The 27,280-nt window shown below is 35.3% G+C and overlaps 3 protein-coding genes across 9 annotated transcripts; 1 reads left to right on the forward strand and 2 right to left on the reverse strand.

Annotated features, from left to right (window-relative positions):
- The first annotated feature begins 5,119 nt into the window (after positions 1–5,119).
- Positions 5,120–5,835, forward strand: LOC109158857 (dirigent protein 22-like). The gene has a single exon (XM_019306748.1). It carries the CDS (start codon positions 5,186–5,188, stop codon positions 5,723–5,725), a length of 540 nt encoding a protein of 179 aa, XP_019162293.1. The 5' UTR covers positions 5,120–5,185; the 3' UTR covers positions 5,726–5,835.
- A 1,815-nt stretch (positions 5,836–7,650) lies between these two features.
- LOC109159309 (putative F-box protein At1g49610) lies at positions 7,651–18,433 on the reverse strand. Of its 7 annotated transcripts, XM_019307433.1 has the most exons (8): positions 15,493–18,433; positions 14,807–14,971; positions 14,205–14,575; positions 12,033–12,405; positions 10,658–10,755; positions 8,387–8,456; positions 7,938–8,278; positions 7,651–7,831 (listed from the first exon to the last, which is right to left on the reverse strand). In XM_019307433.1, the coding sequence occupies exons 1-4, from the start codon at positions 16,387–16,389 to the stop codon at positions 12,228–12,230; spliced, it is 1,611 nt and encodes a 536-aa protein (XP_019162978.1). In that variant the 5' UTR covers positions 16,390–18,433; the 3' UTR covers positions 7,651–7,831; positions 7,938–8,278; positions 8,387–8,456; positions 10,658–10,755; positions 12,033–12,227. The 7 variants fall into 7 exon arrangements, with proteins under 7 accessions (XP_019162978.1, XP_019162977.1, XP_019162980.1 ...); XM_019307432.1 differs by lacking the exon at positions 8,387–8,456 and having other exon boundaries at positions 7,651–8,278; XM_019307431.1 differs by lacking the exons at positions 7,651–7,831; positions 7,938–8,278; positions 8,387–8,456; positions 10,658–10,755 and adding exons at positions 9,545–9,609; positions 10,109–10,355 and having other exon boundaries at positions 12,097–12,405.
- Positions 18,434–22,394: 3,961 nt separating this feature from the next.
- On the reverse strand, positions 22,395–25,813 carry LOC109159239 (WRKY transcription factor 6-like). The gene is made up of 5 exons (XM_019307331.1): positions 25,342–25,813; positions 25,137–25,235; positions 24,304–24,732; positions 24,045–24,158; positions 22,395–23,103 (listed from the first exon to the last, which is right to left on the reverse strand). The coding sequence occupies exons 1-5, from the start codon at positions 25,639–25,641 to the stop codon at positions 22,477–22,479; spliced, it is 1,569 nt and encodes a 522-aa protein (XP_019162876.1). The 5' UTR covers positions 25,642–25,813; the 3' UTR covers positions 22,395–22,476.
- Positions 25,814–27,280: the final 1,467 nt, after the last annotated feature.

Consider the following 27,280-nt stretch of genomic DNA (forward strand, 5'->3'; position numbering starts at 1 on the left):
AATATATCGAACAACCGAACGGTATTGGATTCTTGTATATCGAACGGTTTAATAAAAAATCGATCCGAATTTTTCGGTAAAAAATTGAACTGAACCGAATACCGTTTGATTTTTTTGAAAAAATATAATAATAATAATAATAAATAAATAAATAATCAAAGTCTCATATTGCTTGCTCTGCCATTCAGCTCATATTTTCACGGGTATCTCTCGTAAATGTTTTATTTGATTTCTTTATGGTTTGTTATCAAAAGTTATATATTATGTGTTATAGTGTTTACATAGTTCATATTCAAAGTCTAATATATATCAAAATAACAATTCAAAGTTCAAACGTTATTCGGTTCAGTTTGGTTCGAGTTTTTATCGAATCATTCGGTATACAAGAACCTATTACCGTTCGGTTGTTCGTTATATTACCGAATCTAACTAGTTTGGTACGGTTCGATTCGAGAAAACTGAATCGAATTGCACACCCTTAAAGTTAATTACCAAAATAGTCCCTTGACTATAGCAAATTACCAATTTGGTCCCAAGTTAACGGTTGACTAACGGTCAAACAAACGGGACCAAATTGGTTAAGATTTTTAAAGTTGAGGGACTTAATTGGTCAAAAAAAATAGTCAAGAACTAAATTAGTAATTTCGCTATAGTCTGAGGGACCATTTCAATAATTAACTCAAAAAAATTTTATTTATCAAATTTGTTATGCATTCAATTCCTGTACATACAGTCAATAATTTGTTCATTTCTTTTTCTATCCAAATACATATTTGGGCCTTTTGGAGTTTTGGAAAATGACTTGTATCTCTTCAAGTTACGAAAATCTAAGGTTTGGGCCTGAGCCTGTATGTAGGCTTTTTGTTAGGCTCGCTTGATCCTACAATTAGTCTGGGCTGGCCTGAAACTTTTTTAAAAGCCTGTTTAATATGTAGACCATTAAAAATGTTTTAAAGTAAGTTTTGCTTTGAGCTTATTTAAAACCTACTTATTAAGTTTTTTTTTTTTTTTTTTTTTTTTTTTTTTTTTTTTTTTTTTAACTTTAATACCTAGCTAATACGAATGTAATATATAACTACATAAGTATATCGCCACAATACAAACATAGGGTGTGTTTGGTTCGCACATAGGAATCGGAATCGGAATCGGAATCGGATGGGTATCAAATACTTGGTAATGGTAATGGGTTTTGGTGAAAGTATTTAACATGTTTGGTAGTATGGTGGAATGAGAATGGTTACTAATAGTAGTGCTTGAAAATGAATAAGGGAATGAAACCCTTATTCTATTTGGGTATGGGTTTTTCAATTGATGGGGTATTCGAAACCCATAGTGGTGTTCTAAAAACCTATCAACCAAACAACAACAATCACTTTCATACCCATTCCTATGGGCAAAACCCACCAACCAAACACATAATAGTATTAAAACATATATAAAATAAAATAAAACAAATCACAACTTCAACATGCTTGTTAACTTGTTTAGGAATGAATTCAATTGTATTATTGATTGTGATCCTATATAATCTCATAAATAGTTAACAATCAACTTACATAATTAAACCGTGACACTTAATTAAATATTTAATAGTAAGAACAATTAAACAATAAGAACACTTATAATAAGATTTACAACAATGTTTATATTTGAATCAGAATTTAGAATGCGATTTTGGAGGTGGACGGTTAGGGTTTGATAATTATATATACTTGGAACTTAATATCACAAATAAATTATATATATGTGTGTACATAGGCTAGGCATGTAGGCCTGAAGGCCGAGCTTGGTATAAATAGGCTTGGCCTGTTTAGTTTAATAGGCTTCAAAATGGGTCCAAGTCTGACCTTTTTACTAAACAAGTCAGGCCTATGTAGATCTTAAATAGGTCGGGCCTTAAGCCCCTACGAAGGGGTCTGACCTATTTCCACCCCTACTATTCACTACTACTGTTGCCACCACCACCACCTCCAGTCCTCCACTCCGACACTACTATCACCACCAATTATTATTAGTAGTAGTAGCCACCACCACCAGCTAGCTCCACACTGACACCACTATCACCACTTATTATTATTATTATTATTATTATATACACTATCACCACTAATTATTATTATTATTATTATTATTATTATTATTATTATTATTATATACACTATCACCACTAATTATTATTATTATTATTATTTGACAAATAATGTGTTAACATTCAAGAAAATGAACAAAAAAAAGCAATTTTTTCAACTCTTTAGCCAAATCGCAAACATAGTTTTCTAACCTTTAACTAAACATTAAAAAATTAAAATATTTTTCAAAATTTGACTCGGTTTTTAAAAATTAGTTTTGAAAAATGTTTTTCAGATATTTAAATAGAACCCTGTCAAAAGTCTGTTAAATTTGTTGGTTATTAATTGACGGGAGTTCAAGTCCACAAAGTAGGCAAATTATGTTGTGCATCTGTATGCACCATGCATGGTGCACACGGATGCAAAAACAACGTCGTTTTATTAAAAACGCGCGTCTCTCCTTTAAAAAATAATTCAGGTTCGATTCCCAGCAACAACATATGAACTAAAATTTCAGAATCGATGAACTATAATTCCATAATCTAATCTATGAACTAAAAATTCCAGAATGAATGAACTAAAATTCCAGAATCTATGAACTAAAATTTCAGAATCGATGAACTACAATTCCAGAATCGATGAACTATAATTCCAGAATCGATGAACTAAAATTCCATAATCTATTAACTAAAATTCCAGAATGAATGAACAATATAATGCTGTTGCTGGGAATCAAACCTGAATTTTTTTAAGGAGAGACGCGCATTTTTAATAAAACGACGTCGTTTTTGCATCCGTATGCACCATGCATGGTGCATACGGATGCACAGCATAACTACTCCACAAAGTACGGCTACGGGTTTGCAGGGTCTGGGTCTCTTAGTTTGAAAATAAGCATACAAATTAGCTTTGATTGCGTTTACTAAAGGTTTGAGCTCGTTGCAATTTTCTTTTGAATTAAATGGGTGAATCAACGATTTGGTCCCTCAGTTATTTGTGATTTGTCAATGTAGCCCTTTAATCGCGTATTTATCGATTTGGTCCCCGAGAATAATTTTTTTTCGTCAATTTAGTTCATATGGCCGTATTTCGTCAAGACTCAGGCGAGAGCTCCGATTTGCCTTGGGCATTTTGGTTTTTTCACGTCTTCTTCTTCATTAACTCTGACCAAGCTTCGCCGGAGAAGCTCAAGCTTGCTAGAGGGAGCTCCATCTCTTCTCTGCTCGTCGAAATGAGCTCACTGCCGTATATCCTCCGCGCGAGCGTTCAACTCCGACGATCGCACAACTTCGTCGACCACAACCCACCGTGCCCACCAATTCGGCGCCGTCGCTTGATGAACCAAAAACGTGGCCGCCTATGAAGGACATAACCACCCAAGAACTGATATTACACTCTGAATTCCACAATACTTTGAAGATCATATTGTTTTCCCAGCTGCCATGGAGAACAATGGCGTTTACTACTCCCAAAATCTGCCGACTGTGATGGTGACCAACGACAACGGAGTGGATGCTCCTGGGTTGAGAGCTCTAGTTAGCGTCCTCGTCTTCACTAATCACTTCAACGTCCTCGTTTGCGCTCCCCATTCCGAGAAATCGGCGGTTAGTCACAACATAACCTAGCGCCACGCAATTCGGGCAAAAAGAGTTCACGACATTCCCGGAGCCACTGCGTTTACAGTTGTCGGAACTCCACCTCGAGACCACCTTGCCTGAGCGCCGCCGTGACAAACCTCAAGACTTGTCAAACCGGGTTCGCGGAGCTAGGCGTGTTAGATGAATAGATGGTGCTGTTTTCCCTGCCATTTCCGACGATAATGACACGCACTTGATTTCTAACACTTTGGCTCTCATTAACAACGCCTCTGCTCCCAGGGAAACTACCTACGAGGATGGTTTTCCGACGTGGGTTTCGCCCAGTGACCGGAAATTGCTCCAGGATGGCTCCACCGTCAGGACAAACCTAGTGGTAGCTCGGGACGGCTCCGGCGACTTCAAGACCGTCAAGGCCGTTCTTGTTACTGCTGCTATGAGACAGCAGCGTGGCAGTGGACGGTTTGTCATCCATATAAAGCGCGGCGTTTTTTGGGAAAAGGTTTGAGATTGGGAGGAAGACGAAGAACATCGTGCTTGTTGGCGATGGATTGAGGCGCACCATAATCATCGGCAGTCGGAGCGTTGGCGGTGGTTCCTGATGCTGGTAAGAAGAGGCTAAGAGACTAAGAGACTAAATACATGAAAAGACCAAAATACCCAGGGCAAATCGGAGCTCTCGCCCAAGTCTTGACGGAATACGGCCATAGGGACTAAATTGACGAAAAATAATTATTTTCGGGGACCAAATCGATGAATACGCAATTGATGGGCTACATTGACAAGTCGCAAATAACTGAGGGACCAAACAAATCGTTGATTCACCCGAATTAAAATGTCTATTTAATTTTGTTTTCCGTTCAATTTAATGGTTTAATTATATGTTATCAAAAATTCAAAAATGAGCATATCTTGGGGAATTAAGTTAAGAAAAAAAAAAAAAAACAAAAAATGAGTATATATATAAAATATTTTTCCATGTGTCTTATCTAGTTATTATGAATAAAAGACTATTAATTATATATGGAGTGTTTGGCACTCTTATCTTATTTTACTTCAAAATTTTTGTCCCAACCCTGTTCTTCCAAAAATTAGAATAGAACGTCCATTTCAAAATATTTTGATTTTCATAAAAAATAATCCAAAAATTAGGATAAAACGTCCATTTCCAAATATTTTGACTTTCATAACAAATAACATGAAAGAGTCAAATTCATAACACAACTATAACAGAAAAAAATGTTAATATATGATAAATTTTATAATGCCCGTCCAAAAAATAGAATTTTAATTTGCCAGATCTGATTTTTTCTTCTTCTTAATTTGCCTTAATATTATATATATATAAGTTGCGTAAATGATATACGAATATAATGTATTAAATGGTTAAAATAAATTTTTTAAAAATTTGTAGCTCTATTACCCTCTATATATATATGTTTCCACGAAATGAAGAAAAGTCATTACTCTTCAGCCTCTTCGATCTCTTGTGGCATATTGAGTCACTATATCCATCTCTCCATGGCATCATATTCATTTAAGCTCACAGTAATATTCATTCTAGCCACTGTCACGTGCTCGTCATCAGCCGCCCATGACCAGCTCAAAGAAACAACCATTTCTCTCTATTTCCAAGACTATTCCGGCGGCCCTAACGCCACCGTCATGCAGGTCAACCGCGGCGGCGTCTCCGACGACGGGGCCCTCAAATTCTTCGAGTTCGGGTCCCTCTTCGTCACGGACGATCCGATAACGGAGGAATTTGACAGCGGCTCCGCCGAGGTGGCCAGGGGCCAAGGCCTGTACGTAACGTCAGCGCTGGACGGCAAAATAGCGCACGTGGTAATATCAGTTGTGTTTACCGGCGGCGAGTACTCCGGCAGCACTTTGCAAATACAAGGCGCTAGTCCTCAGCTGGAGAAGGTGAGGGAGGTGTCGGTCGTCGGCGGCACCGGGATATTCCGGTTCGCCCGAGGATACGCCACCTTCGAGACGGTCCACTTCAACTTCGAGAATCACCTGGCTGTTATTCAATTTAACGCCACCGTTCAACACTATTAGACCAAATCCCAGTGTTTTATTAGTTGACTTTATATAGTTCCTATTAAAACTTTGATTATTGTAATATGTAATGGACCGATGTTATTCAATAATGGAAAAAACTTATGTAACTTTTCTATTACGGACCAAATTGGTGGGTAATGTTTGACCACATAAACCTAGCAAGTTTTAACATCGAAGAGTTAAGTCTTTGAGTTATGTTTTACGGTATTAATATTTAATGAATTAAATGTTCAAATGTTACTATAGCCAATTCAGTACTAAAAGTAAAAATTAGTATCCTAAAAACCTGTATGTTTGTACTTATGTACTAATCGCCCCAGTCAAGTAGATACTCATGTACGTGGCTAAAAATGTTATTGGTCATGTTTGGTAACATAGTTAACTTATGAGTAAATTTTGACTTGTTTGACCATTATTAATTAGCAGTTTGGCTTAGTTAAACAGCTAATATTAGTGTTTGATTAATTAGGTTTTTGTAACAATTTACTCCTCCAAAATGCTAAAATTAAAAAAGCTGTTCAAAACAGCTTTTTTGATAAGCTTTTTGAGAAATTATTTTACATGTAATCAACTATCAACTAATCATATTTTCAAAAAAAAAAAAACTTATCAACTAACCACTAATATACCAAACATCTTCTATAATCAGTTAATTTTCTATCAAGTAATTAAATTCACCAACTCAATCAGCTAACAATATTTATCAAACCAATCTGCATGCAATAGTGGATAGTGGATTAATTCTTATATGTCAAATAAGTCTGCCCAGGCAAAGTCTCAAACTCTCAATCATGCTAGGGACTCCATAGTCCATATTGGTGTTCAGAATTAATATAGGTTTCTTCCTTTGATCTGACTTGACCATTCCATAGATGATATAAAATTACTTCACTGCCCATCTTTTTGTTAGAGAAGTCAAATTGAAGTGAATGATTTTATTCTCCTTGCAAAGAAAGAGAGAGAGAGAGAGAGAGGGGCTAAGCAAGCGCACTCCGTGCATTGCGCATTGTACCTAGTGGGCTGCGTGCACGTAATGCATGTGCACTCATTTAATTGCTTGGAATATTCAGCATCTTTTTTGGCGCCCTATTATTTTGCTATAATAATAATAATAATAATTTACCTTTCTAGAAATAATTAAAAAAAAATCAATTCAAGAGAAAAGAAAACTTGTTCATTATAGTCAAACAATATCTAAAAGTATGAATTACACGTCATGACAATACATGTTAAGATTTTACTGATTTAATTACCAAATATGTATTAAAAGTCAATAAATATTTACTTTAATGAAATTTTATAGTTTCATTTTCCCTATAAAAAATAATAGTCATTAGTTCGCTATATTTTTTAATAAAAAAACGAAACTTTTATTGGCAACGAATAGAATGATGGGAAGCAAAACCCCAAAAGTCATACATGAGGATCAATCTGATTGACTTTTCAATCTTTTATTGACAAGAAATCTAAACTTAAAAAAAAAAAAAAAAAAAAAAAAAAAAAACTAAAGCTAATACAGTCAATGCATTGCATGTTGCACCTAGTGGGCAGCGTGCGTGCGGTGCACGCGCCCACTAACCACAACTTCACTTCTTTAAGAAAAAAAAAACATTATTTCTAATATGTAATATAAATAATTATTGGCGGTAATGGGAAAGAAAAAGAAAAAAGATTTTATCATAGAAGTAAACGAAAAATGAAGATGAGCTAGTGGGCAGGGTGCGTGCAATGCACGTGCTCACAGCGCAATTTTACTTTTTTTTTTTTTTTTTTGTAAAATATTTAGTTTAATATAGATATCATTATTGATGATATATGAATATTAAGTGACATGTGGAGAGAAAACATATCTTCATCATTGGTTAACCTATAATACACTCCACGTCCTAAAATTTCCAGTTCCTCAAGGTATGAGACATAAATTTCCAGGCCAATTGTATGCTTCCCTCAGTTTCAGTTTCCTTAATTTGGTAGAAGATATACATACAGAGGCAACTCAAACTACCAAATTCATGCAGCTTCATAGTATTCTCTGCATTGCATCTATCATCATCAAAATCCACAATTTCCATGTATAAACTCTTTACCGATTTCCAATTTACACTGCAATTTGCCCCAAATCGACAATTCAACAGCTTCAATATAACAAGTGAATTGAAGGACATTCATGTGCATAGAAATTGAGGCAAGCTAGCAGAATATAACCAACCTCATTGGCATTCTTAGATTTAGGTAGAGATCTTCCACTTCCTTCTCCATTTTTCATCACTAAACAAGAAAACCAAATTATGGAGAGAAGTCCAGAGATATTATTGCCACCGTATTGAAAGAACACTTGTTCTCACAACATCTCCGATGGGGTATCCGAACAATAAGTTCATCTGGTAATCCACTTATGTGGTCACGAGACTGAGTATCCGAACAATAAGTTCATCTGGTAATCCATTTATGTGGTCACGATCTTTCTCACTTTCCGACATTGCCCTTCCTTATGTGAGGTGGTTGTTCAGCAATACCTTGAATCAACTTTTCACCCCACTGTTTCAATATCTACAAGTAAAACATCCCATTATTTTCTACTTCATTTTGTAAACAAGCAAGAAAAGAACAGCTCAGTTTCTGAAACCCCTAAGGCAGTTTGAAACTATCTTTATACACCTCTGAGATGATGAATAATACAAAGCTCCCACTATTATAGTCATGCACCCACAAATCACAGAAAGAATTCCTAAAGACAAAATCAAGCAATTACGAAAATTAAATTCCAAACCTCAAACAAAAATCTCAAATTTAATGATCTCAAACAATCAATGGTTAACAGCATCAAAACAGAATGTGTTAATTTGCCTTACCAAAACTGAGTTAATTCCTCTTTTAGCTCTTACATATCGCAAGACGCACATGTGGACAGATGTATATATTCACGCTTCAAACTGAGAATGTATGCAAAGTACAGAAGGAAAGGGAAAAGATTTCGTCAGTGTAAACAGAGAAGATGAGCCCTAGAATTCCTCTCCTTTTGACAAGTGGATTTATCATGCATAACATACTTTGCAAATGTGAACGGACTACGTATTTATAGTCTGTTCACATTTGCAAAGCATGTTATGCGTGATAATAAATCCACTTGTCAAAATAATAAATAAGGTAATGCCATGTGCCACAAAGCAGACTACACGTTGACAATACATGCCAAAGTTCGACTGTTTCTCCAAAAATTTTCCCGAAAATACTTAAAAATGATAAAACCAAACAGTATAGAAAACACATTTCTTGAAAAACACACCTCGAGAGGTTCCATGTATATGACAAAGGTCTCCAGTTTGCCAGGGAGATCATATTTTACTTTGTGCACATAGCGGGCTGCGAGCGTGCGTGTTGTACATGTTCTCACTAGGCACAACTTCACTCTTTTTAATTTATTTTTTTTTTGGAAATAAAAGAAGTTCAGAACACAAATCTAGGGAAAGACTGACTTTGGAAACAACAGCTATTTCCAAATTTACCTACACAGGTAGAGGGGAAAGCATGATAGATGCAGCAGGAGAAGCTTTAGGAGCATCTACCAACCTTCCAGCCAAGAGGGGCAAAAACTGTGACATGCAGTTAGCCCAACAGATGTTGCACTCCTTTTGTCCAAATGTGATTATAACAGTTTCGAGCACCCTTGCATTCTTAAGTAGGTATTCAACGAGAGCATACTCATAGTTCTTTCCCAGTAATTCTGCACGGAGACACGTCTTCGAGAAGTCTACAACCTTCACAAGTTTGAGGTTTTGGGACAGACATGTGATATTCCTGTTTTCGAAACACAGGTTGAAGTCTCCACTGAAATCGTGTGTTCTCCTGAATGATCTTGGATCAAAATCCTCAGAATAAACCTGAAATTGGAATAGATTTAAGTTGTGATGTTCTTGATGAATGAACGAGACAGTTGAATTATAGTTGTGATGAACCAAGTCAATTAAAAAACATAATCAACCGGGAAGTTAAAAATAACTACATATGATAAGAATGGCAAACATTTTTTCTCCAAAACCTTTCCCGAAAATACTTTAAAATGATGATGAAAATCAAACCGTAAAGTAAAGAAAAAATATTTCTTGAAAAGCACACCTCGAGAGGCTCCATGTGTATGAGTGTATGACAAAGGTCTCCAGTTTGTTCGAGCTCTCTAAAATGCTAGCTATGCAGGGAGATCATGTTTACTTTAAAAAAGAATAGTTATATACTTATATTAGCTATCCCATAAAAAAAGAATTGTTACGCTAATAGTTATTAGCTCACTATAGTATGTGGAGGTTTCGAATTTAATTTCAACCTTACTTTTCAATTCTTTGTTAACAAGAAATATGAAATAAACTTCACCGTCTTGCCAACCTTCCAGCCAAGAGGGGCAAAAACTGTGACATGCAGCATGTTCTCACTATATTGCCACCGTCTTGAAAGAAAACTTGTTCTCACAGCATCTTCGATGGGCACAAGACTGAGTATCTGAACAATAAGTGCATCTGGTAATCCACTTATGTGCTCACGATCTTTCTCACTTTCTGACATTGCCCTTCCTTATGTGAGGGGGTTGTTCAGCAATACCTTGAATCAACTTTTCACCCCACTGCTTCAATATCTACAAGTAAAAAATCCCATAATTTTCTACTTCATTTTGTAAACAAGCAAGAAAAGAACAGCTCAGTTTCTGAAACCCCTAAGGCAGTTTGAAACTACCTTTATACACCTCTGAGATGATGAATAATAAAAAGCTTCCACTATTATAGTCATGCACCCACAAATCACAGAAAAGAATTCCTAAAGACAAAATCAAGCAATTACGAAAATTAAATTCCAAACTTCAAACAAAAATCTCAAATTTAATGATCTCAAACAGTCAATGGTTAACAGCATCAAAACAGAATGTGTTAATTGCCTTACCAAAACTGAGTTAATTTCTCTTTGAGCTCTTTCTTATCGCAAGACGCACATGTGGGCATATATATATATTTACTCTTCGAACTGAGAATGTATATAAACTGCAAAGTACAGAAGGTAAGAGAAAAGATTTTGTTGGTGTAAACAGAGAAGACGATGAGCCCGAGAATTCCTCTCCTTTTGACAAGTGGATTTATCATGCATAACATGCTTTGCAAATGTGAACGGACTATGGATTTATTTCGTCCATGTATATGACAAAGGTCTCCAGTTTGGTCGAGCTCTCTAAAATGCTAGCTATGCCAGGGAGATCATATTTTACTTTGTGCACCTAGCGGGCTGCGAGCGTGCGTGTTGTACATGTTCTCACTAGGCACAACTTCACTCTTTTAAATTTTTATTTATTTTTTTTGGAAATAAAAGAAGTTCAGAACACAGTACAGTAACACAAATCTAGGGAAAGACTGATTTTGGAAATAAAAGAAGTTCAGAACACAGTACAGTAACACAAATCTAGGGAAGCACCCAGTACTCAAATTTTTAAAATCTACCAAAAATATATCAAGCCCACAAATCACAGAAATGAATTCCTAAAGTCAAAATCAAGCAATTACGAAAATTAAATTCCAAACTTCAAACAAAAATCTCAAATTTAACGATCTCAAACAGTCAATGGTTAACAGCATCAAAACAGAATGTGTTAATTTGCCTTACCAAACTGAGTTAATTCCTCTTTTAGCTCTTACTTATCGCAAGACGCACATGTGGACAGATGTATATATTTACGCTTGAAACTGAGAATGTATGCAAAGTACAGAAGGAAAAGGAAACGATTTCGTCGGTGTAAACAGAGAAGAAGAAGAGCCCGAGAATTCCTCTCCTTTTGACAAGTGGATTTATCATGCATAACATGCTTTGCAAATGTGAACAGACTATGGATTTATTTCGTCCGTTCACATTTGCAAAGCATGTTATGCGTGATAAATCCACTTGTCAAAATAATAAATAAGGTAATGCCACGTGCCACAAAGCAGACTACACGTTGACAATACAAGCCAAAGTTCGACTGTTTCTCCAAAAAATTTCGCGAAAATAATTTAAAATGATAAAATCAAACAGTATAGAAAACAGATTTCTTGAAAAACACACCTCGAGAGGTTCCATATATATGACAAAGTCTCCAGTTTGCCAGGGAGATAATATTTTACTTTGTGCACCTAGCGGGCTGCGAGCGTGCGTGTTGTACATGTTCTCACTAGGCACAACTTCACTCTTTTTAATTTTTTTTTTTGGAAATAAAAGAAGTTCAGAACACAGTACAGTAACACAAATCTAGGGAAAGACTGATTTTGGAAACAACTGCTATTTCCAAATTTACCTACACAGGTAGAGGGGAAAGCATGATAGTTGCAGCAGGAGAAGCTTTAGGAGCATCTACCTACATTCCAGCCAAGAGGGGCAAAACTGTGACATGCAGTTAGCCCAACAGATGTTGCACTCCTTTTGTCCAAATGTGATTATAACAGTTTCGAGCACCCTTGCATTCTTAAGAAGGTATTCAACGAGAGCATACTCATAGTTCTTTCCCAGTAATTCTGCACGGAGACATGTCTTCGAGAAGTCTACAACCTTCACAAGTTTGAGGTTCTGGGACAGACATGTGATATTCCTGTTTTCGAAACACAGATTGAGTCTCCACTGAAACCATGTGTTCTCCTGAATGATCTTTGATCAAAATCCTCAGAATAAACCTGAAATTGGAATAGATTTAAGTTGTGATGTTCTTGATGAATGAACGAGACAGTTGAATTATAGTTGTGATGAACCAAGTCAATTAAAAAACATAATCAACCGGGTAGTTAAAAATAACTACATATGATAAGAATGGCAAACATTTTTTCTCCAAAACCTTTCCCGAAAATACTGTAAAATGATGATGAAAATCAAACAGTAAAGTAAAGAAAAAATATTTCTTGAAAAGCACACCTCGAGAGGCTCCATGTGTATGAGTGTATGACAAAGGTCTCCAGTTTGTTCGAGCTCTCTAAAATGCTAGCTATGCAGGGAGATCATGTTTACTTTAAAAAAGAATAGTTATATACTTATATTAGCTATCCCATAAAAAAAGAATTGTTATGCTAATAGTTATTAGCTCACTATAGTATGTGGAGGTTTCGAATTTAATTTCAACCTTACTTTTCAATTCTTTGTTAACAAGAAATATGAAATAAACTTCACACGAAGAGAAAGCTAAGGGAATGCACTCGGTGCACGTAGCGGGCTGCGTGCGTGCATGTTGTACATGTTCCACTAGACACAACTTTACTCTATTTAATTTTTTTTAATATATAATATATAGTATAAATAATTATTGGTGGTAATGTGAAAGAAAGGAAAAATGATTTATAAGGGTAAACAAAAAAGAAGATGAGCTAGTAAAATCCTCTCCATTCATATTTGCAAAGCATATCATATTTTACGAATCTATTTACCTAAACTCCTAAAGTAATGTCATGCGTCATAAAATATACTACACATTATAACATACATCCTAAGATCTTACTGGTTCAATTACCAAACATGTATTAAAAGGCAATAAATGTTTACTTTAGAAAGATTTTGTAATTCCATTTTCCCATAAAAAAGAAAAAGAAAAAAAAAAAGAATAGTTATTAGCTCACTACAACATGTGAAGGTTTCAATCTTTTATTGACAAGAAATATGAACAAATTCACACAAATAGAAAGCTAGAGAGTAGAGGCCATGTACTTTGCACCTAGTGGCTAGTAGGCAGGGTGAGTGCTATACATGTGCTAATTATGCAAAACTTTAATCTTTCTTTTGGCTGGGAAACCTAATGTATCCACACACACAAAAAATAATAATAATATTATAATAATAACAAATTCACACAATAACAAGCTAGAGGCCGTGTATTCTACACCTAGTGACTAGATGGCTGGGTGCGTGCTATGCACGTGCTTACTGGACACAACTTTACTCTTCATATTTTTTTTCTTTCTTTCTTTTTTGTAAATATAGAGAGAAAATATCACTTCATCATTGAAAATGTTCTTAAGAGTAAATCAAGAGAAACTAAACACAAAACTCCCATTCCCTTCAGAGGTGCCAAAGAAAAAGTTAAAAATCAATAATATAAATAATTAGTGGTGATAGTGTATTGATAAATGGATATTAAGTGATGATGTGGAAAGGAAATATCCTTCACCACTGTGGATGCTCTTAAGACTCGAAACTAAACTCAAAATTCTAATTCCCTTCATATGTGCACAAAGAAAAAGTAACGGAGTACAAAGCAACATAGATTTTAGCACAGTGCAACTCAGTTTAAAGCAGCTTTTAGTAACACTGCTAGTTGAAATTCAAGTAAAAAAACACAGCCAATTCAGTACCCAAGGAAGGGAAATTCAGAGCATTAAGTTATACAGAACACAGGTCATGAAGAAGTTCAAAATAAATGACAGCACACTAGCACAAATCTAGGGAAAGAATGCTTTTGGAAACAACTGCTATTTCCAAATTTACCTACACAGGTGGAGGGTAAAGCATGACAGTTGCAGCAGGAGAAGCTTTAGGAGCATCTACCAACCTTCCAGCCAAGAGGGGCAAAAACTGTGAAATGCAGTTAGTGCAACAGATGTTGCATTCCTTTTGTCCAAATGTGATTATAACAGTTCCGAGCACCCTTGCATTCTTAAGTAGGTATTCAACGAGAGCATACTCATAGTTCTTTCCCAATAATTTTACATGGAGACATGGCTTCGAGAAGTCTACAACCTTCACGAGTTTGAGGTTCTGGGACAGACATGTGATATTCCTGTTTTCAAAACACAGGTTGAAGTCTCCACTGAAATCGTCTGTTCTCCTGAATGATCTTGGATCAAAATTCTCAGAATAAACCTAGAATTGGAATAGATTTAAGTTGTGATGTTCTTGATGAATGAAGGAGACAGTCGAGTTATAATTTTGATGAACCAAGTCAATTAAAAAACATAATCAACAGGGAAGTTAAAAATAACTACATATGATAAGAATGGCAAATATTTTTTCTCCAAAACCTTTCCTGAAAATACTTTAAAATGATGATGAAAATCAAACAGTAAAGAAAAAATATTTCTTAGAAAAACACACCTCGAGAGGTTCCATGCGTATGACAAAGGTCTCCAGTTTGGTCGAGCTCTCTAAAATGCTTGCTATGCCAGGGAGATCATATTTTGTAACACAAGACTCCAGTATTAGATGCTTGCATTGTAACCGAGGAGTATACTGGCTTTGCCGCTCAAGCATTGACAGAACCTGAATAAAAGCCTCACAGTGGTGACATCATCAAATTTCAAGTGATTTTCACTTTTTGGTAGTGTGCAATGCATCTTTAGCAAAGAATGGATGCAAATAGTTATTTCAATAATTCCAAGTCATCAAGGAGGGGGTGGGTAATGCAATAAAATTGCTATACTTGAATACCAGATGGCTACAAGGGAGATCCTTTCTAGCAGCAACAGCCTATCTATTCACTCAATTATGAACTTTTACAACTATATTTTGTAGCAGCAATAGGCTTTCATTTTTATTTATTTATTTACTTATTTAAAATTTGCATAAATTTGATAACAAATGTTAAAAGCTACTCAATAATTTATATTGAAAAAAAATCCATGATAATTTAATGGCAGCATTGATTGCCTTTAGAATCATCTGTTTCACTCAAGTTCCTTAATTTCACAATTCAAACAAAGCAGGCTATATGGATATTTCATTAAATTATGAATAAACAAACACGATACAACCCAAAAAAAAAAAAAAGGAAAGAAACTAACCCGAATCATCCATTCTCCGAGTGTCACTCTGTTCACATGATGCACACTTGTTAAGAGCTCTTTAACCATAAAATGACATTTGCGCTCACTGTAATTCCACATTCCACGGTCAATGTAAAAGGCAAGTTTAGTGTTTCTCAAGGAAGAAACATTGGTTAACCGATAATACACTCCTTGTCCTGAAATTTCCAGTTCCTCAAGGTATGGGGCATATATTTCCATGGGCTTAAGTTGACCTCCAGGCCAATTGTATGCTTTCCTCAGTTTCAGTTTCCTTAATTTGGTAGAAGATATACAGAGGCAACTCAAACTACAAAATTCATGCAGCTCCATAGTTTCAACCAGTGGACAGCCTAATATTATTCTCTGCATTAACTCATCATCAAAATCAACATTTTCCATGTATATACTCTTTAGCGATTTCCAATTTACAATGCAATTTGCCTCAAATCGACAATTCAACAGCTTCAATATAACAAGTGAAGGACATGTGCATAGAAATTGAGGCAAGCAGAATATATTCAACCTCATTGGCATTCTCAGATTTAGGTAGAGATCTTCCACTTCCTTCTCCACAGCACCTCTGAGCCACTCATATATTCTCATTCCAAGAAAATGACAATAATTGCCCTGGAGCCAAAATTTACTAATCTTGGAACAAGTATTTCTCCTCAGTGTGTTATCAATGAAGCAAACATATTGCTGTAACCTCCCGTCCCATTTTTCATCACTAAACAAGAAAACCAAATTATGGAGGGAAGTCCAGAGATATTGCCACCGTCTTGAAAGAACACTTGTTCTCACAGCATCTTCGATGGGCACAAGACTGAGTATCTGAACAATAAGTTCATCTGGTAATCCACTTATGTGGTCACGATCTTTCTCACTTTCTGACATTGCCCTTCCTTATGTGAAGTGGTTGTTCAGCAATACCTTGAATCAACTTTTCACCCTTATGCTTCAATATCTACCAGTAAAACATCCCATAATTTTCTACTTCATTTTGTAAACAAGCAAGAAAAGAACAGCTCAGTTTCTGTAACCCCTAAGGCAGTTTGAAACTATCTTTATACACCTCTCAGATGATGAATAATAAAAAGCTTCCACTATTATAGGCATGCACAATATAGAAAACCCTTATCCTTCCTTTCCTTTGCAAATTCCATCCACCAAGATAAACCAAAAATGAACACCAAATATGCCTAAGAAATTTAAGCACAAAGTTATGACAGGGAGAAATGATTTATGAATAGAAAATGTAAATTTGACATCAAAAGAAGAAACATAAAGTACAGATATAATGAATTGAATCATGGAGCACAATCCTAAACAAGAAAGTAAAGCAAAAGCAAAATTCAGTAGATCGGTATGCTATATGACCAAGAGAAGCAAGATGTGATTGACTAAAAGAAACAGAGATATCAACAAAGGTAGCAAAATGTATATCAAGTCAACATCAAGTTAGTACACAGCACACTCATTTCAGAGTTTTAGCAACAAGATCAAGACTTTCCTAATTTACAAAATGAAGATCAAGACTTTCCTAAAGATTGTACTCTCGATGATGTTAGAACACGCATAGTAAAATAGATAGCACCCAGTACTCAAATTTTTAAAATCCACCAAAAATAGATCAAGCCCACAAATCACAGAAATGAATTCCTAAAGTCAAAATCAAGCAATTACGAAAATTAAATTCCAAACTTCAAACAAAAATCTCAAATTTAATGATCTCAAACAGTCAATGGTTAACAGCATCAAAACAGAATGTGTTAATTTGCCTTACCAAACTGAGTTAATTCCTCTTTTAGCTCTTACTTATCGCAACTCGCAAGACGCACATGTGGACAGATGTATATATTTACGCTTGAAACTGAGAATGTATGCAAAGTACAGAAGGAAAGGGAAACGATTTCGTCGGTGTAAACAGAGAAGAAGAAGAGCCCGAGAATTCCTCTCCGTAATCCGTATTATTATTTTGATAAGTGGATTTATCAAACATAACAAGCTTTGCAAATGTGAACGGACTATGGGTTTATTTCATCCGTTCACATTTGCTAAGCATGTTATGCGTGATAAATCCACTTGTCAAAATACTCCGTAACAAATAAGGTAATGCCACGCGCCACAAAGAGACTACACGTTGACAATACACACCAAAATTTTACTGTTTCCGTTACAAAAAAAAAAAAAATGTTTAATTTAAAAAGATTCCGTAGTTCCATATTCCTGGCTCTGAAGGACTGGAGGGGTATATACATCAGATAAGTTGTATTACCATAGAACATTAACTTAATTACGAAGGAATGCAATCCAATCTCAGCGATCATCCGAAGGAACTGAAACAAGTTAGCAGAATAATGTTTCACTCCCTAATGTCTGATGTCATAATCAGTTACCCCATAACCCTCGCATTCTCAAGCAGATATTTTACAAGTTCAAAGATCACACTGCAATTGCTTCTTCTTTGAAAAACCCTTTTTGAGGCATTTCCTGAGACATCTGTAACCTTCTCAATACCCCAAAACACTGATTGAAAGGAGAAAGCTAGCTGACTATAGATTAAACAAGAAGAATTGGCAGCAGAGAAGCAAGACCATACCCCAAAACCTCCAATTCTTGAAGATATGTTGTAGAATGCATTTCCATCAGGGGTATTGCATCTGTAATCCATTTGTATGAACCATCACTATATTTCAATTTCCTACTTTTAGGAGAAGTAATATGGAATTGATCAAAATAATAGCATCTATTCAGTTCCATACGTTCAAGAATTTGACAACCACAGTATCCATCAACATCATAGTCAAACAAAAAACTGCTCAAATGTAAACTCCTCAGCAACTCCCAATTCATAGTGGTTTGAGACTCCCACAATTTTCCAAATTTCAGCTTTACACTAGCTTTCTCCTTACAAACACTGATTGTAAGGAGAAAGCAATCCACAATTTATCATATGAAAATGAAAACTGTGGATTCATCAAACTTAGGTAAATATTTTGGGTCCTTCTCACCAAATAACAATGGCACTTACTGATTTCAGATTCAAGAAAACAATTGCAAACTTGCAATATGCCTGAGGGCTATTTCTTCTTACCTATGGCCAACTACATAGCAGTATAGCACTAGTGCATTGTCAATGAAAAAAATTCTGTGACGTTCTTACCCCATGCATACTTGCTTATATATGAAAATCCTCAGTAACCAACATAAGTCGAGAGCCACTTTTAATAGTTTCAATTGAATACTAGTCCTGGATCAACCTTAATAAAGATAGAAGGTCTATGAAGGATAAGGATTTATGGAGTGATACAGTGATCCTATCTAGGATTTTATTGTTCTGTATATCAGCCTTCTTTTCATTCTGAAGTGATTTTTCAAAACTTCCTTTATTAGAATCTCCATTATAGCAGCTTTGACGCCTACCATCTTGTCTGTATACTTTCTGTGTTCTGACACAAGATAAGAGATCTCTGGGCTGATACTCTTCTTCTTTTCCAGAGTTAGAACTCAAAAATTCCATAAAGAAATAGGTTTGATCACTGCAATTAAAATAAAAAATAAAAATAAAAGAAGAAGAAGAAGAAGAAGATAAAATGGTTATCATCTGTAGACTTCAAATTGAATACTAGAAATACAAGCATCAAGAATGACCAACTAGAAACAAACTTACAGCAAATGGAAACTTCAGTAGAACTGTAAAAACGACCATCCAAACAAGCAGTACATTATTCTTTGATCAACAAATGCTAGTCAACCATACAGGAAATACAGAAATAGAGAAATTTAGAAAAAGATCAAAAACATATGGTACAACCCACAATCCATTAACTTAACCGAACATGTAGAAAGCTAGTTTTTAATACATAATGTCAATAGTCTAATTACATAAGCTTTACCCAATGTGCAAAATATGAATGCTAACAATGTTTAATAGTAAACATAATTTCAACAGAACACTAAAAAGAATTATTTTTTTTTTATGAAATTAGAATCTTCTCTATGAAGTCATTTTACTGGATTCCAAACACACCCTAAAGTACAAAGCATTTATGATCCTAACCTATAGAAAAACCCAAAAAGTATAACCTTAAACAACCCTTCAAACAAAACCCCACACCTCAAAATCAATGAAACAACTCCCCATTGAAAGAGAATGCCAACCAGCACATAAATGATTCAGTAAACCAATTTTTCAAGTCAATCAAGAGCCTTAATACCGTAAGAAACCAGCATATCGAACTGTCAGAACCCTAAATTTGATTGCGAAGACAGAATCCCACATAACTTTCATCTCAAATGCTCAAAATAAAGGATTTTTGTTACCGTATCATGTAGCGTTTATTGCGGAAAAATGCTGCTGCAAAATCCTTGCACGGGTGGCCGCGGGGACCCGGGAGTGTGCTCCCTAAAACTTTATATTGCCATTGCATCATGTCCAAACTCACAATTCACAAACTATTTTTACAGCCCGGTTTAACAGAATGTTCGTTTTTGCTTCTCTAAGCAAAAATTGGTATCCTGATAAACTATAAAATTTAGGTAAAAAGCATTTTTTCCTTAATTATTAGCGAGTAGTCGATTTAATCTCTTACTACGGAGTACGGAGTATCATGCTTAAATATCATTCCCACTTGTTGGGTAAAAATGTTGGGACTACTTAAATTTAAGTTAATTTTGTTATGTACTACATTGTAATAGATTCACTAACATTTTAAATAAAAAAAAAATTGATTTTGTCAAGTGAATTCTTTGTTTGATTTAATTTGAATATTTAATGGAGTGAATTTATTATTGACAGCTGAATTATATCTTAAACTTTATAAATATGTATTTAGACGCATAATGAGACTAATTTCAATCTCATATCAAATTGATGGAGTTCATCAATAGATATTTTAACTAGGATTCGTACACTCACGCACCTTGCCACTTGAAGATAATTTCAAGTGTAGTTAACCACTGAGTTGTTATACCATGGACCAAGGTCCACTTTGTAAGGTAGACATTGGTCCTAAACGACGTATAAATTATGTATTTTTAGTATTGCAATTTTGAACTTCTAGAATATAAATTGTGTTTTTAAGTCAAAACACATATCAGTTGTACAGTAGAAGGGAATTGATGAATACAATACAATGTCATCAAATTTGAAAGGAACTTGTGAATACAAAACAAGGTAATCAATTACATTCGGAATATATGTTAACATTGTGCGTTTGTAGTATGTAAATTGTTAACATCTGGGTCAAAATATATTAATTCAAGTATAAGCAAATTGGGTAAGTTAGTGTCTGATTGAAAACTCAAAAAAATTAACTTCTGAAAATAATTTTTTGAATTTTATGTGTTTGGATGTTTCAAATAAAATAGAGTAAAAGAAAAATATTCATTATGATCAACTGAAAAAAAAAAAAAAAACAAAAAAAAACAAAAAACAAAAAAAAAAAAAACAAAAAACAAAAAACAAAAAAAAAAAGTCCAATTTAGTGTAAAATATCTTCTTAATTTTTAGTGAAAAAATATTTTCTGAATTCTTTATTTTTATGTTTCTATTTTCTCTTATCTCTCTTCAAGCTAGTTTATAGATTATTATTATTATTATTATTATTACAACCAACACATGCACCACACAATCACCATCGCCACCAACACCACCACTATCACCGCAACCAACACCACCAATATATGCCGAACTCGCAGAATGTATCCGCAAGGATCGTTTAGGTGTTCTTTATGTTCATGGTGACTGACTTAGCTTGTTTTGTTTTCGGAGTTCCACCCTTCTTTTGTATTTGAAAAAAAAAAAAAAAAAAAAAAACAAAAACAAAAAAAACACACCACCAATACCACCGCAACTAACACCACGACCACCCCATTGCCACCAAATAATATATTAATTTTCATGAAAATGAATCAAAACAGCAAAATACAACTTTATAACTCCCAGCCAACTCTCTAACCTTCAGTTAACCACTAAAAAATTAAAATGTTTAAAAAAAATGAGTCACTTTCTGAAAATAATTTTCCATACAACATTTTTAAGTTTCCAAATGACTCTTAAACACGAAGTAAAGTAATCAGTGATCTCTAAGACAACATATTATCTAACCACTCAATTTCAAATTTAACCATCAAAATCATTGGTAATATAGTGTAAGCAAATTGTGTACGACTGATGCAAATAATATTATCACGACCCAACCTCAGTGCCGCCATGCATTACAAGCTAACATATGAATAAAATAAACCATAAAATTCCTCTTCAACCACCACCTTGTTGCGATGGTACATCAAGCAAGACAATAAGCAAGACGTACTCTAGCTACCACCATAGAATTGAGTTCAAAGCAATATATATATAATTAACTTCATTACCAGGACTATGTGGTCTAATGGTACCCGGGTTGGACTTCCATTTGGAAGATTATGAGTTCGAGCCTCAGTGGAGGCGTTATTGGTTCTTTGTGTTTCAGTAGGTTGAGAAAGTATATGAACAGATACTACAATGTAATAGAGCCATTGGAAAGTATATGAACAGATACTACAATGTAATAGAGCCATTGGTTCTTTGTGTTTCAGTAGGTTGAGAAAGTATATGAACAGATACTACAATGTAATAGAGCCATTGGTTCTTTGTGTTTCAGTAGGTTGAGAAAGTATATGAACAGATACTACAATGTAATAGAGCCATTGGAAAGTATATGAACAGATACTACAATGTAATAGAGCCAGTAACTTTCAAAAAAATAAAAAAAAAACTTCATTAATTTATAGCTCTTCTTCTATGTTGACTACATACCGTGATTTAAATTACAGCACTCCAACAAAAAAATCATATGAATAACATACAGTACATTTTTTAAAAAAAAGTATAATAAGTATTGTTTAAATTGTTCGAAAAATGAAAATTGATAAAAGATAAATAAATATAATGAAGTGGGACTATATATTAAACTGGAAATATGCATGGAACGTAACAGGTTACTTGGTAGTTTCCATGGTAACGCTGCCGGCATTGTCGTTCCCGAGGGTGGCGGCGTTGCTAGCAGCAGTGTTGTCCGAACCACCGAGAATGGAAGCGATGGCCGCCGCAAGGGCTGCCGGAAAGTTAGGATCCGACGTCAGGGCGTTCACGGTGACGGCCAACTCGGCCGGGTTCTGCTGATGCATTGCTTGATTTTCCAAGCCGTGTGAGAGATGAAGGCCGGAGAATTTGGTTTGGTTGGACAAAGGCTGCCCAAAAAGAGGCAACAAGGCAGCTTGATTATTGTGGGAATGGTTGGGGGGTATTCTTGGAAAGTGGAGGGGGTTGGGGGTGGGGGTTTGGGTTTGGGTTTGGGTTAGGTCTAATGTAACGGTAGGGAAAGGTGCTGAGGCTGAGATTGTAGCCATGCCCGCCGGGAGGAAGGCTCTGGCAAGGAAGTTCGAGTTGTTCATTAGCGCCGCCACGGATGCCCCGTCAGCGCTTGGCATCGACCCTGAAAGGAGCATTCTCGCGGCGGAGGAGGTCGTGGACGCCATCGCCATAGCTGCCGGCGGCAGCGGGTGGCTATGATTGCCTTCGTAGGTTGTGATCAAAATAGTCCTATCTTCTGCACATCTTTGGACCTATCAATAGAATATTCTAACTGTAAGAAAAAGAAACTCTTTCTTGTGTGTGTTTTTTTAGTGACCAGAAAAATCAGTAGTAGTAAACATTAGGTAAATTTTGTATTGTGAGTGATCAGAAAATTTATAGCCATTATTCGAGTGTGTATATCCGAGAAATTCGCCTTGTGAGTGACTAGGAAATTGGTTGCACTATAAGTAAATCGAGTCTTGTGATCCTAGCTACAAAAGACATATAGTACTACAATGCAATGAAGTTATAATGTAGGGTACCCTGCAGTCAAGACAACACCTTGGTAGTCAAGATTCATAGTTCAACTATGTTCTTGGAGGACAGGTGGGCCTCAGTAGCCTGCCCCCGATTCACTCGTGTGGTCCACTTGGCCGGCTTGAATTGGCTAGGTGACCAGGGCAGGCAAGCAGTGGGGGTTCTTGGCCGAGTGTAGCACTCAGAGGCGGTTGGAGGGATTTGGTGTGGGGTTTCCTTTTTTAATAGTAGGGAGGAAACATAGGATTTTAAAGCTTTACTAAGTTCAAATTTGTTAGTTTCTTCCCTCTTTCCTGTCCGAAGCTCATGAATCTTGTATAAATACCAATTGGGCCACATTGTAAAGCGTTCTGAATTCAATTCGATCTAGTTCTGTCAACTTTCTCTCTTAGTTTTTCTTATTATTTTACAATTGTATTGACCCGCCGTCCGACTATCCGGTGGCCGTAAAATCAACCGACTTAATACAATGAAATGAAGTAAACTAGTCTTAGTTGTCAATTATTGTCCATTTCAAATCAAGAAGGCCAATAATAGGCTCCCTCAAGAATTAAAACTTGTAACTTTGTAATTACCAACAAGTTAACCTTCTGGCCAACTTGGGTGGGGTTGTTTTAATTTCAATTTTGTTTGTCTCATTTTATATATGTCCGGAGATATATGATATACGTACTTGCTTCCGAACTGGGCAGCCAGCTACCATGGTGCACCGGTAGTAGCCGCGGGGACACGGGTTTCCCTTCGCCATTTTCTGCCCATACTTCCGCCATTGACACCCATCTGTGATCTAAAATGAAAAAGAGGATCAAATTAAACCAAAACTACATACATACATACGTCATTAATTAATTAATTCGCAACGAATTGAACAGAAGAATATTAGAAACAAATAAATTGAATATTTAATTTAATTTGTATATGTACGTGCACACCATTGCAGCCTCGGATCGAGCCCTGACGGAGACACGAGCCTTTCTGATAGTAGCCTCAGTAGCTTGATCAACATTACCACTACTACTTTTTGAACCCTGACCTGTAGTCTTAGCAACCTTTACATTACTACTACTTGACCCTTTTTCCAAGCTATATATATTCTCTCCCGACATGCTTTCCACATTATTATTCACCGGAGACCGTGGCGGTTCGCCGCCACCGCTCCTCCCCTCAGAGGACGACTGCGACGCATCCTCCGCCGCCTCGGCCCCGAGACCCATAAACGGCCTCAGAGGCTTTTGTTGTTGCATTAGAGAAGTCAAATGTGTTTGGAGAGCACTATAGTTGTTGGTGACTTGATTTAGCATGTCCCTTAAATGTTGATTTTCTGCGTTCATTCTGTCCAATTCAGCTTTAATAACTCCTACCTGAAAAACAACCAGCAAATAGTAGTTGTTGTGGCTCACACTTTAGTATATATATCACCTTATACTATACAAATAGTACCATGAAACATTGAAATAATTAATCTTAAAATCTTATAAATTGTAATATTATATCATAACATATTACAAATATTTTTATTAGTAAATTCTGTCTCATTTTTTTAAAAACACTTATGATTCTATATATATAGGATAATATATGTTAGGGTAATAGAGGTATTATCACACTACATAGTACTGTAGTTAACAGTAAACTCTTTTCTCAAAATGTTGAGTCCTCAACCAGACATTACAAATTAAAGCAGGCCGGTGAGAGGATGTAAAGATTTAGTGATTTTTTTTTTTTTTTAAATTGAAAAAATTTAATGTGTAAAATAAAAACTAACCTCATTCTTAGCTCTATTGTCTTGAGAGTTAGGTGATAGGCCATCCTCAACTATTGACCGGCCACCGGTAGCATTTGTCGTATGAAGATGCAAACCAATCTGTCCATCCAAAAACGAGTTTATAATTCATAACGAACGAGCAAGTCCGCGTACGTTAATTTTGTTATACAATTGAATCAGGAAAATGGAGATTCCGGTGGCTTACGTTCACATTAAAATCCAAGTCGGCGGCGGCGGCGGCAGTAGGCACGGCGGCACCGGAGGCTCGGTCGTCGTCCTTGTCAGCAAAGAAGTCCACTTCACCCAATACATGAGTTCTCTTGCGATGATCATTGTGATGATCGGCGGTGCAGGGAACGTCGACGGGGAAGTGGAGAGTGGGGGGCGAGTTGTTGACCGGAGAGTCCATTGGCGAGGGGAGTGGGTGTGGTTGACGGAAAGAATGGTGGTTATCTGCAGAGATGGGATCTGGATGAAAGGGGAGTCCACCACGAGCTTTGGCCATAAATGAAATGAAGAAGATAGATGAGAGAGTTAGTTAAGGAAGTGAATAGTATAGTAGATATAGGAGGGAGAGAGAAAATGGAAAGAGATCGAGAAATGGAGAACGGAGCAATGGACTCGGCAATAATAATGGGAGGTTGTGAGACTTGAGAATTCTGAGAAGACTAATTTCACAAGCCTGTGCTAATTGCTAGGGTGGGTGACTGGTGGGGTGCCTATATTATTATTATTATTTTTAATTTTTTAATATTACTGATTCTATTACAATGTAGTATTGAAGTACAAAGAGTCAATACCCACACGGGATTCAAACGTTTGACCTTGATCCCATGTATCATTTTCTTCAAAAAGTTAATTAAATAGTCCGTTCTATAACGAAATTATCAATTTGGTCCTAAGTAACAGATCTCTAACGGCAAAACAAACGGAGAACCAAATTGGTTAAGATTTTTAAAGTTGAGGGACTTAATTTGTTAAAAAAATCAATGACCAAATTGATAATTTCGTTATAGTCAAGGGATCATTTCAGTAATTAATTCTTATTATGTATAATATAACTTTCCATGCAATTAAATCTATAATAAATACAAAAAAAAAAAAAAAAAAAAAAAAAAAAAACCTTGTAGAAATCTGCCAAAATAGAGCAGGCATTATTTCCTCCATTTAAAAAAAAAAAAAAAAAAAAAAAAAAACGAACTTTTTAGTACGTAGTGGTTATGGGTAGGAATATGAGGCATTTGATTTGGTCCGAAGGCCAAACTAATCACTTTGATTTAATTTCCTACTTTAACAAATCAAACTAACTTAGATTTTATTTCATTTTTATTTGTTTTGAGTTTATATAAGAATGAAAAATATATAAATTAAAATAAAGTAACCTTAAAATCTTCAAATGTCAATAGAACACCTAAAACAATGCGAGAAACAAAACAAAAATAATACAAATTATAATAATAAACATAGAGGTATTAAGCATATTAATCATAACCAATACTAAAAAAAAAAAAAAATTGACAAATTCATGTCATATTAGGGTTTTGAAGCTAACAACATATATAAACAAGGTAGCTAGTTTAATATTTGATTTGTAATTAGTTTCTAGTTGTACTGTTTTAGAGTTTGATTTTATATATTTGATTTCATTATCAATTTGATTATGAATTGAATTAGAGGTCGAACTAAAACATATATATAAGATATTTAATATTTGTAATGATAATTAATTAATTAATCATAAGAAGAATAGTGATATTGGTCTACGTACTTAAACCATCTTCAACACGCATCATGTTCACAACTAATTAAGACACACATCCGTTCATTATCAAGACACAATTATTATGATCATCCATTAATGAAACGTATCTCATGGCATCCTGACTTATACCATTTTCAACGTAACCACACATAACATTCATTTTCAATTTATTTATTAGGATTACATTTTTATTTTTCATTGGTTGTTACTTGTGAACTAACCCAAAGTGTTCCAATCAAATCCTAATTTTAAATTATATTATCTTTAGATTGGATTAAAGTGAATGAATTGAATTATGGTAATCCAATTGATCCGAGTTGCAAGTAAAACAATTCTTTAAACTTGGCATAGACTTCACCATCTACGAACCAGCCAAATTCTC

Source organism: Ipomoea nil, unplaced genomic scaffold, assembly GCF_001879475.1.
Source record: "Ipomoea nil cultivar Tokyo-kokei standard unplaced genomic scaffold, Asagao_1.1 scaffold2826, whole genome shotgun sequence".
Classification (NCBI taxonomy): Eukaryota; Viridiplantae; Streptophyta; class Magnoliopsida; order Solanales; family Convolvulaceae; genus Ipomoea; species Ipomoea nil.

What these genes read in the sequence shown, in the direction of transcription:
- LOC109158857 (XM_019306748.1), top strand. Translation starts at nt 5,186, where the DNA reads ATGGCATCATATTCATTTAAGCTCACAGTAATATTCATTCTAGCCACT.
- LOC109159309 (XM_019307432.1), bottom strand. Translation starts at nt 16,389, where the DNA reads ATGTCAGAAAGTGAGAAAGATCGTGACCACATAAGTGGATTACCAGAT. An exon ending in TCGGAGAATGGATGATTCGG is followed by an intron (nt 14,972 to 15,492) that starts GTTAGTTTCTTT and finishes GCTTTTATTCAG; the next exon opens with GTTCTGTCAATGCTTGAGCG. An exon ending in TACGCATGGAACCTCTCGAG is followed by an intron (nt 14,576 to 14,806) that starts GTGTGTTTTTCT and finishes TTCCAATTCTAG; the next exon opens with GTTTATTCTGAGAATTTTGA.
- LOC109159239 (XM_019307331.1), bottom strand. Translation starts at nt 25,641, where the DNA reads ATGGCCAAAGCTCGTGGTGGACTCCCCTTTCATCCAGATCCCATCTCT. An exon ending in ACTTGGATTTTAATGTGAAC is followed by an intron (nt 25,236 to 25,341) that starts GTAAGCCACCGG and finishes TTGGATGGACAG; the next exon opens with ATTGGTTTGCATCTTCATAC. An exon ending in ACAATAGAGCTAAGAATGAG is followed by an intron (nt 24,733 to 25,136) that starts GTTAGTTTTTAT and finishes GTTGTTTTTCAG; the next exon opens with GTAGGAGTTATTAAAGCTGA.